A 14,467-nucleotide genomic window follows, 5' to 3' on the forward strand; every position below is an offset into this window, starting at 1 on the left:
TCAGTGAAATACGTAACAATGGCTGCAGTGTATCATATGAAATGTTACAAATTAAGGGACAGGAGGTAGCGCGCAAACACAACATACCGGTAACTCAGTTTAAGGCGACTCGTGGGTGGATTAAGGGGTTCATGCGACGACACAATCTGTCAGTGCGAAGGAGAACAACACTAAGCCAAAAGTTGCCTGCTGATTACACGGACAAGATTGTAAATTTTCACCGATTTGTCATACGTTTGCGCAAGGAAACTTCGTACTTGCTTTCTCAAATCGGTAATGCCGATCAGACTCCAATCTTTTTTGATATGCCTCGCAACAGCACTATTGCGCTAAAAGGATCACGGAGTGTATTAATGAAAACCAGCGGTAGTGAGAAGTTGCGATGCACGGCAATGCTAGCCATTACAGCTGACGGGAGAAAGTTGCCGCCTTACATCATTTTCAAGAGGAAAACGATGCCTAAGAATATACAGTTTCCCCGTGGAATTCATGTACGAGTGCAACCAAAGGGTTGGATGGACGTAGAACTCATGCTGGACTGGGTTAAAACTGTGTGGAATAGAAGACCTGGTGCACTACTAAAGCAACCAGCTCTGCTTGTTTTAGATAGTTTCCGAGGTCATCTCGTGAACGAAGTGAAGCAAATTCTCACTACAAATAAGACACGACAGATAGTCATTCCTGGTGGCCTAACATCTGCTTTGCAGCCACTAGACGTATGTGTTAATAAACCCTTTAAAGACCACTTACGTCGATTTTACAACGAGTGGATGATGAGCGGCGATCAGCAATTGACGCCCGCCGGAAATATCAGGCGTCCACCCTTGGACTTGTTATGCTCGTGGGTGAAGAAGAGTTGGGATCTTATACCACCTGAACTAGTCTCCAAGAGCTTCAAAAGGACTGGGATTTCGAATGCACTAGACGGTTCCGAAGATGACGCAGTGTGGCAGGGAGACGAAGAATCTGATACTGGTATTGACAGAGGCGAGGACGGCGCATCAGATAGCGAAACCTGCGATAGCGACACCTAAGATTTGGAATAAATTGCGTACCGGTAAGTCCGCATTTCACAACAAAGCGATAATTTTTTGCAAGTGTAATATTTTAACTTTAATACTCAAATTAATGACAAATTAACTTAATACGTTCATTTTTATTTTCAGGTTGGAAAATCGTTCACCGAATTGTTGCGAAAAATTATGAATTTTGTTTTAGACTATTTTAATTATTTTGATGTATAAACGCGAGTATTACGTGCATCTTAAATTTGTATCAAATACAATTTAGTTATAAATACATTTTTTGAGTAATACAAATACTGGTATTAAATATTCATCGTATAATGGTCGCACCCTACAATTTTTTTCGAAAATTTTGGTATAAAAAGTACGACGATTATGCCGTGAAATACGGTAGTTTTGTGATTCTAACAGTGAAATTAAAATTTATGTGAAATAATTATTACTATGCCAAAATATTAATTTTAATTTGCAAATTTAATTATAGAAACTGGAAATTAATAGTTCACCATAGGACACATACACTGATATATATAATTTTTAAAAACATCTATACAGCTTCAGAATGAGTACATCATTTTCAGTAAAACCTTACATTTTGCCTTAATTTAGGTTGGCAGTTTAGCTTGATAGGAAAAGGGTTGTTATCATTGTTCATAATAATAAAGTGACATTCCTCAACCTTTTGTTGCATGTAAGAAACCCAGCTAATATGTAGTTTTCTGAGAGCTACCTAGAGCATAGCAGTTTCGAGAAGCTTGCAAGAGTCTCGAGCAAGACTAGTTCCCATTCCTAGATAAAAGTGCACAGTCAAGTTCTTTTGGTAATATATTAATAATCGACATATTACTGTAAATTACCTTCTCCATAGGCCTGACAGTAAACGTTACTCCCTTAAGCACATAAGGATCATCCTTGGCGTAGGTAAGATAAACTTTTTCAAACTCCACCTTACCCTTGGACGGCCAGTCTTTTGGGGGCTTCTTGTCTGAGGAATGGAACAAACAGTTTGATCAGTCAACCAGCAGAACAAAGCCAAGATTTAAATACTATATTCAAAGAATATTGTCTAATGACATCATTAAATTCCTTAGCACAATAAAGACATACTCAACTACAATTATTTAAAAAATCAACATATGGACGAAGATCACAATGAACATTATTTGACCTACAGTGGGCTACTTTTCAAATACTTCTTTCTTTACAATTTACATCACAAAACATAACAAGAAAACATAGTCACACATGAAGATAGGCTATGTTCTCAATATTTTCTCTCTTCTTGCCATCTTTAACTCTCTTTAAATATCCCACTATAATACCTTCAATTCATGGTTTGCATTTACAAGACGAAATCATTTACACATCCCTACTTTCTGATATATTCTACAGTTTCATAGTAATAATGTCTATGGGCCTAATAAATTATCATCATTGACAAATATAATCTGTAACTATATTATCGAGGTTATACATCCTGTACTATGGCTGCAAATGACACCAATAAGAGTACCACTGATAAAAAAACACAATGTCAATTTTGCGGGCAAATGTATAAAGGCCTTAAGATACATATAAGTAAATCACACCCAGAGCAATACAGAGCCTGCCTGTTGAATCCATCTATGACTACACCTAGCCAGTCTAAAATTCCACCTACAGATCCTATTCCTATTTCTAGTAAAAATGGTCAGTCAACGAAGTTGGAAATAACCTCTGATCAAAGAGAGCAAAAAAATAAACCTTACCACGACGAACTGAGTAAATGGCTAGGTATTTTTCAGCATGAATTGAGTGATGCTGAATTCAATGAACAAGTCACTAATTTTGTAAACTTCCTTGCAACAGCTACAGACCTACTGCCAGGTCCAAAGAGTCCAGTTACTAGGTATATAGAAGCTCATAAACGTGGCACTTACAAAAATAACAACTGACAGTATAAAACCTCCAGTAACCCACAGAGATCCTCTAAGAATGATCGTGAACGTCGGAAGGCTAAATTCGAGTATGAACTGACTCAATATGAATATATTTACCAAAGGAGAAAAGCAATTAGAAAAATTTTAAGTGGCAAAAGAACTAATAATTTGAAACTAGAGAAATATGTTGTTGAAGGATATTTTAGGAACAGATTTGAAACTTCTAATGATTGCATGAGACACTCCTATATTGATTATACGAATGAAACCTTAGATGATACAATTTCAATATCTCAAGAGTTAGTTTTCTCTATTATCAAGAGCACAGCAATTGACACTAGCCCAGGTCCGGATAAGGTTTTATTGAAATCTGTTTATGATCCACTTGCTGCTAATATTTTAGCCCATATCATTCCCGAGGTTCTTAAGGCAGCGAGGACTGTTCTTATACATAAAGGCGGTGAAGAGAATGAACTGTCCAAATGGAGACCGATTAGTATTTGCTCCATTATTCGGCGCATATTAAGTAAGATCCTTGATAAAATTGTAAGGGAATACATCCCTTTGAACCAGTTCCAAAGAGGTTTATCATGACCCCTAGCTCTTTCATTAACGTGAATATTGTTGATGGCATTTTACGAACAGCTGTAATGAAAAAGATTTCAGACTGCGTAGTATTCCTCGACATCAGCAAAGCGTTTGATAGTATTGGACACAATCACTTAAAGGCGACAATAGAGAACTCTATACTACCCAGATCCATTAACCCCTCAGCGCCGACCTCTATATGTGGTATAGACCCCCTTTTCTTCCGTACGCGCCGACCTCTATACGTGGTATAGACCCATACATGGTTTCGCATTTATGGCTATAGCGCGAAGAGTTTTGGTGTTATGGACATGCAAATTGTTTTGTTTCCAAGAAGACATTTTCGGGTTTATCAGTGTTCTAAATAATAATTGAAAATCGTTAAAGTGTAGTTGCTTTTGCAAGGATAAGTATTTGTCAATTATGTCTGAGCACCAATCCCTGCTTTTTTAATAGTCCGTTTGCTTCATTCCTTCCTACAGAATAAAATAAAGAAATGATGATCAGCGAAGTTTGTCTTTTCGTGTGATGTTCTTTGCTCTAATTATGTATTAAGAGTGCGGTTTATTTATTATATTTGTCTTTATTTCTCAGCTTGTAGTCTTTTCGTAACTCTCGTCGAGTGCTCTGTGTAGGCATCAGTTAGTGCTGCTTTCTGTCATACGAGAAGCAGTTGTGCATGGTATATATCTCGTTTGAAAGACGATGTATCGACCTTTTAATCTGAAATATGTATCGAGTTGGTTTGATTCGTCATAAATGTTATTCCCTCATTCAGTTTCGTCCTGCCGCAGCTTCATCAGCTTGTGTGACGTACCGCGCTCAATGGCTAGCTCCTGCTGAGAGTAACGTGCTTGAAATATTGTATAATTCAAATGAAAGTTTAGTCGGAAGTAGTAGTGGCAGTATTAGCAGTAGTGATAATGAAATAGATGATGTGGCCGTGGCCGATGCAGTGGTAAATGATGAGAGTGACGATGAGGAGGAACCAGTAGGTACTTGGAAATTTCGTGTAGGAGACTATAGATACGCATACAGGTCAAAGGGAAGTTTTCAACAGTGAATTGTGATTCCTAGATTCTCCAATAATATTTAGACAAGTCACAGGGACAAACAATGAGCAGTTATCTTATCAGTTTCAGCTGATGGAAGGTTTGTTTACGTAGTACAAAATACGCTTCTCGGGCGGGATACGAAATATTCAAGGCCGGCGCGCATCAGATAATACAGTTCCAAGGTTACAGGAAATACGTTTTATCAGGAAATTAGCACCCAAGAGTGAGAAATCCAAACCTCAGAGACGTATCGCGTGTTCAAAACACGGTGAAAAGAAGACATCGGTGTACTGCAGCCAGGAGTGTGCCTTGGGTCTCTGTCTCGAAGAGTGCTTCGAACTCTATCACACGGAACTAAATTACTAAGGAAATGTGAAATAATTATGTAATTATCTTCATGTACATAGTTCTACCATAAGGAATTCCAAATTTCGTGAATATCGGGCTACTCTTATACTAGTAGTAACGCTTTAAGTGAATCAATGTATTTCAGTCGCGTGTAGTTGAAATCTCATCCGGCCACGGGATAGGAAGCTTTTTAAACGGCTGCGACGCTGAAGGGTTAAGAAGTTACTAGTCAACCTTCTCACAGAAAACACAACACAAGTTCAAACTGCTCGTGGTCATACAGATAAGATAAACATCAAATGTGGAGTGATGCAAGGAGATCCCATTTCACCTTTCTTATTTAACTGGAGTATAAACCACATCCTTGATGAACTCACAGACATCAAAGTATCAGAAATGTATTGTTTTCAATTGAGTCCTAACACTGTACCTTTAACATCACTATGCTTTGCCGACAATCTGGTGATCATAGCTAAAGACCAAGCAGCCGCTTCAATCCTAGTCACTTCTGTCATAAATCTGCTTCAAGAAATAGGTTTGCATATAAATGCAGACAAATCAAATGCCATTATTATAGAAAATGGTAAACTTCATTCTGATGATATCGTGACAGTCTCTGCAACATTAGAAGTATAAATGATAGTGAAGAAATAAAATATTTAGGGGCAACTTTCAGACAGACTTTAGTCTTCAATGAACATCAGGTACTTGAAAAATTGAAAGCTAACTTAGATCAGATTACCAGGACTCACTTACTCCAACCGCATCAAAAATTGACTGTAATAAATCAGTTTAATGGCCCTACACTGATATACCCCTTCCAGACTGTTTCGGTTGAGAAAATTCCCAAATCAAGTCTGTTAAAAGCCGACAACATGATCAGAAGCGCAAATTCTACAACTTCCGAGTGACACACCGACAAGTATGATCTATTCAAGCTACAAATATAAAGGGTTAGCACTAATGCGCGCTACTTGGGAAGCGTACCTTCAACAGCTGAACATCAATCTTAAACAGCTGAACATCAATCTTAAGCTAGAAGCTGTGAATGATTCGCATGTAAATGCTGTTCGAAATTTCACAGCAATAAAAAAAGCTCTCTGCCTATCTGAACTTCAACTCAATGAAGAGACATCAACGAAATCTATTAGACAACTGCGCGATATACTTAGAACACGCAAATTTCAAGCTTGGTGTGCATATCCACAAAAAGGAAGAGGTGTTGAGTTATTTGCTCAAGTTCCTGCTGCTAATTCTTGGGTTACCAGAAGAGATGGTTTAACTTGTTCGGAATGGAGGGAGATGTTGAAGATGACCGCGATGGTTGCACCAGTACGTACTCTGCCGGGACGTTCTACCAGCAAACAATGCAGTGAGTATGAAACAAACCTTACCACATGTGCTGGGGAGTTGACCTCAAGGAGAACTGCTTAGGATCAAACACCATAACATCATCAGAAAACTGATTGCTAATGCTCTTCATCTAAAAAATCTAGAAGTGTACGAAGAAGTCCACTGCCTCGCCGAAGGAGGCAGCACTCGCAGGATTGATATTATAGCGATTGACAGACGGAGGAACGAAGCAGAAATTATTGATCCTACGGTACGCTTTGAATCTTCAGCCTCTCAGCTGACTGACGTAGACAATGAGAAAAAGGATATCTATAATCCAACCATCCCTTTCTTTCTTGAGTCGTATAACCTTTAAAAAATATTACGGTAACTGGACCTTTTCTTTGGTGCGAGGGGAACAATTCCCAAATCTTTCGTCACATGGCGACAAAAATATAAACTAGCGAGAAGCCTACAAGATGAGATAGTCGTCTCACTCATCAAATACTCCGTTTCGATTCTTCGTCACCATTTATATGGAGTTCATGCCATTTAACTTGGTTAATTGTAACCTATCATTTTTTTAAACATTAATATTTTTTATCTTCCCTCAAAATTGTTATTGACTGAGCTCGATAGCTGCAGTCGCTTAAGTGCGGCCAGTATCCAGTATTCGGGAGATAGTAGGTTCGAACCCCACTGTCGGCAGCCCTGAAAATGGTTTTCCGTGGTTTCCCATTTTCACACCAGGCAAATGGGCTGTATCTTAATTAAGGCCATGGCCGCTTCCTTCCCACTCCTAGCCCTTCCCTGTCCCATCGTCGCCATAAGACCTATCTGTGTCGGTGCGACGTAAAGCAACTAGCAAAAATTGTTATTGTGTATTATTCTGTGTCTTATGGCAAATCTAGGGTGTCCTGGATCAGACTAAATAAATAATAAATAATACATAACTCATTATTATATTATACATAGCTCTCAGGCGACATTGTCTTAACTAACTAACTAACTAACTAACTTTTAAACATACGTATAGGGTGGTCGTAAAGAATGTGAACCAAGTATATGAGCGTTAGAGCTTTGGTCCTTTTTTTTTTTTTTTAATGCTATTTATTTGAGGCGTCAACCTAAGATCTATTGCCCCTACTTTGCACCATATGTTGTGAACCTGTGTGTATTTGGAAATGGCAAAAGTGTAAAGTGTTGAATGTGAGGAAAGGAACATTAAGGACGACACAAACACTTAGTCCCCAGGCAAGGGATATTAATCATTTTACAATTATAAACCCCTGCCCGGCCGGGAATTGAACCTGGGGCCACCGGGTGATAGGCGGACGCGTTACCCCCCACACCATGGGGCCGGACTAGAGTTTTGGTCATAATGATAAGTTATCTGAAAACATTACATAATATTTCAATCACTTGCAAACTGTTGTAGCTGGCAAAGCAGACCAAAATCTGCAGTGTTTCAAGGGGAATAAAACACAAATGTTAGTAGAAGCCTTTTATTTTGGAGCAGTGAGCCATTATTTTCTGGTCACACTCTTAGACAATGAATGGGAGGTTATACTCGGTCATGTGCAACTGTGATAGAATGATTTCAGCCGCCATTTTGAAAAACTTTGACCAAGTCAAATCGATCGAGTAAAAAATCAAAGGTGCGAGTTCAACATTTGTGACCACTACACGCTTAAAGATGCGGTTGCCAGTCCACTTTCTGAAAGATTTTAATGTTGTCTTCCTTAGAAAGGAATTTCACTTTTTCTGTATCCATACCTAGGCTATCACAAGACAAATATTGCACCACACTGGTCAATTTCACACGATTATGTTCCGTCTTTCTTTCTTAATCTGTTTACCATCCGGGGTTCTTTTTTCCCTCCAACTCAGCGAGAGATCCCACCTCTACCGCCTCAAGGGCGGTGTCCTGGAGAGTGAGACATCTGGTCGGGGGATACGACTGGGAGGAGAACCAGTACCTCACCTAGGTGGTCTCACCTGCTATGCTGAACAGGGGCTTTGTGCGGGATGAGAAGATCGGAAGGGATGGGCAAGGAAAGGAGAAGGAAGCGGCTGTGGCCTTAAGTTAGGTACCATCCCGGCATTTGCCTGGAGGAGAAGTGGGAAACCGTGGAAAACCACTTCGAGGATGGCTGAGGTGGGAATCAAACTCTCCTTTACTCAGTTGACCTCACAAGACTGAGTAGACCCCGTTCCAGCCCTCGCACCACTTTTCAAATTTCGTGGCAGAGCCGGGAATCGAACCTGGGCCTCCGGGTTGGCAGCTAATCACACTAACTACTACACCACAGAGGCGGGATTATGTTCCTAATCCGGATACAGGCTACCGTATCACACGAAAAAACTTCACTGTACCACTCAACACAAAATATATTTCTAACTTCTGACTAGAATACAAGCACAAAATAATAAGCTCACTTTTCCATAATGACGCAACTGTGGTGACGGTTCTTACCCGACTTATTGATCTATGTGAAAGAAATGGTTTGATTGTGGACAATACCTGGTTTAGAAGAAAAATAGTAAGAAGATTTCAAGATATGGTTGGGGTGAGAGAAGGACAAAGATGGAAATTTATATTTTGGGGTTGAAAAAGAAAACGGTAGACAACCCTTCCAGGAGAAGGTTTTGATGGAGACCATTGAGTAGTGGCAGTAAGGATAAAAGAGAGAAAAATGGAAGACAAAAGGGAAGACATAGAACAATGGAAATAAAAAGATAAAACACTAGGGGGCAAGTTCAGTAGTTCCTGTCAGAGAACTGAGCAGTGAGGAAGAAGAATGGTCCATGTTTAAAAGGGCATTTTGTAAGTTGTGCAGAGAAGATCTGTGGCAGAACATCTGCAACAGTGAAAGAAAAGAAGACACCATGGTAGAATGAGAAGGTGAAAGAAGCAGTGCGATAAAAGAAGAAAGCATGGCAAGAATGAAGCAGACAAAAAGGAGATAAGAAAAGAGAGAAGAAAGCAAAAGGAAATACAGTAAAACCTCATTAATTCTATGTCACTGGGAAGCGAAAGTCGGACTTTGAATTACATGGTTTTGAATTAACCGCCAACTCGCAATTCAGAAATGCCAACGCTTGCGGAGTCACAAAAATATTCTAAGACCCATTACTGCATGCAATTAACCTTGATTCACCGTTTAAACCTTTCAAATGCCATGGAAAAGAACTATTTCCAAAATGTATCCAACAACGTGCATATAGATTATTCAAATAATGCACTTGGATAAAATAATGACAAACACAACCTCACACAACAAAAGAAAAAAAGCACAATTGAAAGACAAGGACAAATAATGCTGGTTCTCCTGTGCAAATGCTTTATCTTTCGGATTACTGTACTGTATGCATTTTTAGATGTCTTGTACTTGCATGAAAAGTGCCCCGATCCCCTTCAAACAACGTGACTTATCGAAATTTCCTATGACGAGGGAAGGAAGTCTCTCTTCCGTGCACATTGCAACACAGTACAGTACTACGCTGGCGTAGCAGGGGGAGAGGTGCTACTCCCACATGGCGCGTCCCAGGTGGCAGATAGGGGGGTCCTAACCAGTTTGCCGGCAGACCTGAGTGAAATAAAATAGCTCTTGTGGACGAAACACACAACCCCCTGTGGGTGGGGGACGCAGACAAAGAATAAACTTACGGTATCCCTTGCCTGTCGTATGAGACGATTAAAAGAGGCGACCAAGGGATGAACGAATTAGGAACATGAGACTACTTAAATTAGTTCCATCATGGGTCGCCTTTACTTGCGAGTAGTACCACTATGTTAGGTACACAATAGGTTTGTGATTAGTAGCAACAGTGTGTGAATCAGTATGGGTTTTAGAGTACCCGTGATTAGTACCACTACATGCAGAACACCACGGGCTTCCGTTGCCTGTAATTAGTACCATTACATGAGAAACACCACGGGTCTGGGCGTTGCCTCTGATAAGTGCCACTATATGAGCGACACCGTGGGTCTGCGTTGCCTATGATTAGTACCCACTATGTGAGGAACACCAAGGGATATTAAGAGTCCCTGTGATTAGTACACCTATATGAGGAACACCATAGGTTTGCATTGCCTGTAAGTGGCGCCACAATATGAGAAACACCATAGGTCTGCATTACATGTGCATATTATATTACCTGTGAGTAGTACCATAATATGTGGAATACCGTGAGTCTACGCTACTTCTGATTAGTACGGCAACATGACAAATACCATGGTTCTACTTTACTAGCGATAAGTACCATTATGAGGGGCCAATGACCTGGATTTTGGCTCCCTTTAGACAAAAGAATTATCGATTCAGGACTATGCTTTAGAAGCAGTCCCTTGGTCAGTAATACTATAGTGGGTCGGATTCACTGATTGTTTTAAATTCATATTCATTTATTCATTCATTCATTCTTTGCCATCATGTTTTGAATTCTGGTCAGTGGATGATTTTGGACTTTTCAACTGTCATCACATTTCGTCTCATTTCGTACCATTAGGGGCAGATGACCTAGATGTTAGGCCCCTTTAAACAACAAGCATCATCATCATCATCATCATCATCTCTCCTTTAAAACCATAATTCTGTATCGGCTTGGCATTAAAAGGAATACAGTTTCGTCGGCATTGACAATGTAGTTCAGTGCATACGAACTGATTATATGAGCCACACTTTCACGCCAACTGTCGGCATCACCAGTGTTCGTAGATTCTGCTTCTCTGCACACTGCCTGTTATGTCATATTGTGGCATTCATTAAAACGTTGAATACAAAAGAATTAGGAGTTCACTCGAACTTAGCAAATATGAAGCAAACTGTAGACACACCAAAGTGAGTGAAAGTGCGGAAAGCCACCCCTGCACGTTTCAGAAGACGCATTCTTTCATGACGCAGAGAAATTTTGAATTTACATTTCTTGGTAAAATACTATTTTGAAAATATGTAAAGGCAGTTTTGAATTAAAAGTCTGAATTTCGGTAATGGGCCCGACATTGTTCTTCGAATTATGAATTATCTGTATTTCGAATTTAAATTACATGCAAAACCATACCTCATGTTTCCAGGAATGAGAGCATCTTCGAATTAGGTGAAATTTTGAATTAAGCGATTTTGAATTATCGAGGTTCTACTGTATCATGAAATTAAAAGATGTACAAGGGTAGCTGCAGAACAGTTGGGAGGGACTGGTATGACTTCAGAAATGGCAGATTGAGGATGAACCCCATCTTTAATAGGAGACAGTTTATGGAAAGATATTGGGAGTATGGCAAAGATCTAGTGATGACGTTTCTCAACGTAGTACAGGCATGACAGTGTATCCAGGAAAAAGGTATGAACACTTTGCTAAGATAGGAAGTTGGCAAACAAATGATGGAAATTCTATATACGATGTTTCAGCTGTGTCCAGACCCAATTACAACTATCAGTAAATCAAGAGAGAAAAGATCATAAAATATTTAAATGGATAATAATAAAGCACAGTAAGATGACAAGTTTTGATACCTAGGTACCTTCATTATACTCCGTGGCACTAAGGGTACAACCTGACTCTTTCTCCCCTGTTAATACTGAAGGTAGTGATTTACAGTTACTTTTCTAACCGTTGGATTCGATTCAGTGCCGCTAACCATACAGTTTAGGGACCCTCCTTGCTGATATGACGTCTTACAGTTGCTGTTAATCTGGCACCCTGGCACTGTATAGTCATGGTTTATTTTTTGACTTGTGGGAATTACGTATTGCCACTGCTGTACCACTAAAATCGCTAGTGTTATATTTGCGGGTATAATTAAAGCATATTTTCTCTTTCTGTGGGATTGGTAAATCTGTTTGGGTAATACCAGGTAAGTAGAATTGTGACATGTTCGAATAATGCATTTAATAACGTACTTGGTTTGAAATGACGAACGCAGCATTTTTATCCATTACGGTCTTCTTATTTCGTCCAATACTTACATACAGAATTCGATTAGGATGTCTAAGCAAGAAAAAAATCTGCAATAACTCCTCCAAAGAGGAAACCAACATTTCCTCTTCTATAAAGATCAGTTCAGTTCAAATGGAAGGAAATTTTGTTATCAACCTAACTTAACCTTGTCTTGTCATGACTTTATTGCGGTTTGCAGACTCAGCCTTTGTGTATGTTTATTGACTTACAGCATATGTATACGTAATATATTTGCTTGTGTGTATTAGTACAATGTGGTTACTCTTCAGTCCGACAAGTAATAGCAAATTCTAAGAAGGGAGCTGATATATTTACATCGGGCAAACACTGAAGAATATGGTTATACTAATGTGTATAACAAAATAAAGGCAGAAATATAGAACATTAAATTGAGCGAGGGTGAAAGAGAATGTGTATTTCTTTAATTCCTCATTAAGCTCGAAAACCGTCATGAATATCATAACTGATAATTTACTTGGATACGGGAACCTCCATTATCGATACTTACATTGAGAATAAGAAGTTATTACCGTATTTCCCGGCATAATCATCGCACTTTTTATACCAAAATTTTCAAAAAAATAGTAGGGTGTGACCATTATACGAAGAATTTTTAATACCAGTATTTGTATTACTCAAAAAATTTATTTATAACTAAATTGTATTTGATACAAATTTAAGATGCACGTAATACTCGCGTTTATACATCAAAATAATTAAAGTCTAAAACAAAATTCATAATTATTCGCCGAGCCGCGCCATGGGGGATCTCTAACCTATCGTTCGCGAAGGGTCAACGGAATCTTTACCAAAATATAGGTTATTGCCGTAATATTCACGTATATCATTCATTTGCAATCAGAGAACTGACCTTGAAGGTTTTCCAATTACTACGAGATGTAAGGAAGAGTGAAACGAAACGGCCTATAAGTCACGCTTTTTATTTTTATCGCGTATATCATGATCGCAATATTTCGATACAGTTATGTATAGTATGAGCATGCCAGTTTCGTTGAAAATGACAAAATCGCACGGTTTAAAATAGTTACGGCGTGTACCGGGTACATTTTAATTAGTCACAGGGTTATTAAACGCGTCGTACCTTGTGATGTGTGTGGGATGCTAGAGGCCTTTGTTGCCCCCTGCCCCTAACGAAGCCAGACCAATAATCTTTTCACTAGCCTGGTCTTGAAACTAACTCCTAAGTTGGCAGCATCGCTTAGTTAGCTGTGACATCATCCGACGCGCGCCATGTTGAATTTCTAACCTCTGTGGCATCGTGACATGTGATTTTGCAACAATTCGGCGAATGTTTTTCCAACCTGAAAACCTGTCTACTAGAAGACAAGTGTGTGTTGGTTGCCAATAAGTGATTACTTACAGCCTTACGTATTTCAAATGAGAACTCATAATATGTAGGTGGTGAATAAATTGTACACTGTCTCGCGACCACGTTGTCAAACTGCCGATAGCCTACCGGTAAGCCATGCGTCGTACATATACCGGTATTATTTATTTATACGTTGTGCAATATCTTGCAAATGTGACTGTGTTGCCAAATTGCCCATAAACCATACACGTATTTAAAATGCGAATTCATGAGCAACTTATATTGCAGTTCCATTTGCCTTTTAACCAGATTGGCGAACAAAATTTGAACGTGCGACGATTATGTAATTAAATGTTTAAAGTCCATTTTTTGTATTGAAAATAAAGGATGGGACGATTACGCAGTAGCGACGATTATGCCAGAAAATACAGTATATTAATAAAACCATCTTTCCAATACACAATAGTCCTTTATATGCAGGATAAAACCATTTATAGAAATGATCCACCATGGATTAAGTTATCTTTAGCTGATGATGCTCACTAAGATTGAGTGAAACATGTCCTACTTGTAATTTCTATAAATGGTTTTATCCTAAATATAAAGGACTATTGTGCATTGGAAAGGTGGTTTTATTAACATAATAACTTCTTATTCTGAAATCCAATACGGTTTTATAATGAGATTCATAACTTACATTGAGGTTAGTTTGTTAATGGTTGTGTGTCTCGTGATTTCAGTATGTAACTAGTCAAGTTGGCAGCAGTGATGAGCCATTAAAAAAAGAGAATAGTGCAGTGATATCTGCCCTTTATGTAAATTACAACTGACATAGCACCGAAATTAGAAAATAAATTATTGTGATGGCTAGAAGAGGATTTACACAAAGAAAAATCAAGTTATTACTCA

The 14,467-nt window shown here is 38.8% G+C and overlaps 1 protein-coding gene across 4 annotated transcripts in view; it reads right to left on the reverse strand.

Annotated features, from left to right (window-relative positions):
* LOC136885551 (ATP-binding cassette subfamily C member 4) overlaps positions 1–14,467 on the reverse strand; it is a 403,879-nt gene that overhangs the window by 25,817 nt on the left and 363,595 nt on the right. For all 4 annotated transcript variants that reach the window (XM_067158182.2, XM_067158180.2, XM_068230366.1 and 1 more), the window contains one exon: positions 1,883–2,010. In XM_067158182.2, coding sequence (XP_067014283.1) covers positions 1,883–2,010 — 128 coding nt within the window. The remainder of the gene's footprint in view (positions 1–1,882; positions 2,011–14,467) is intronic.

This window comes from Anabrus simplex, chromosome 14 (assembly GCF_040414725.1).
Source record: "Anabrus simplex isolate iqAnaSimp1 chromosome 14, ASM4041472v1, whole genome shotgun sequence".
Lineage (NCBI taxonomy): Eukaryota > Metazoa > Arthropoda > Insecta > Orthoptera > Tettigoniidae > Anabrus > Anabrus simplex.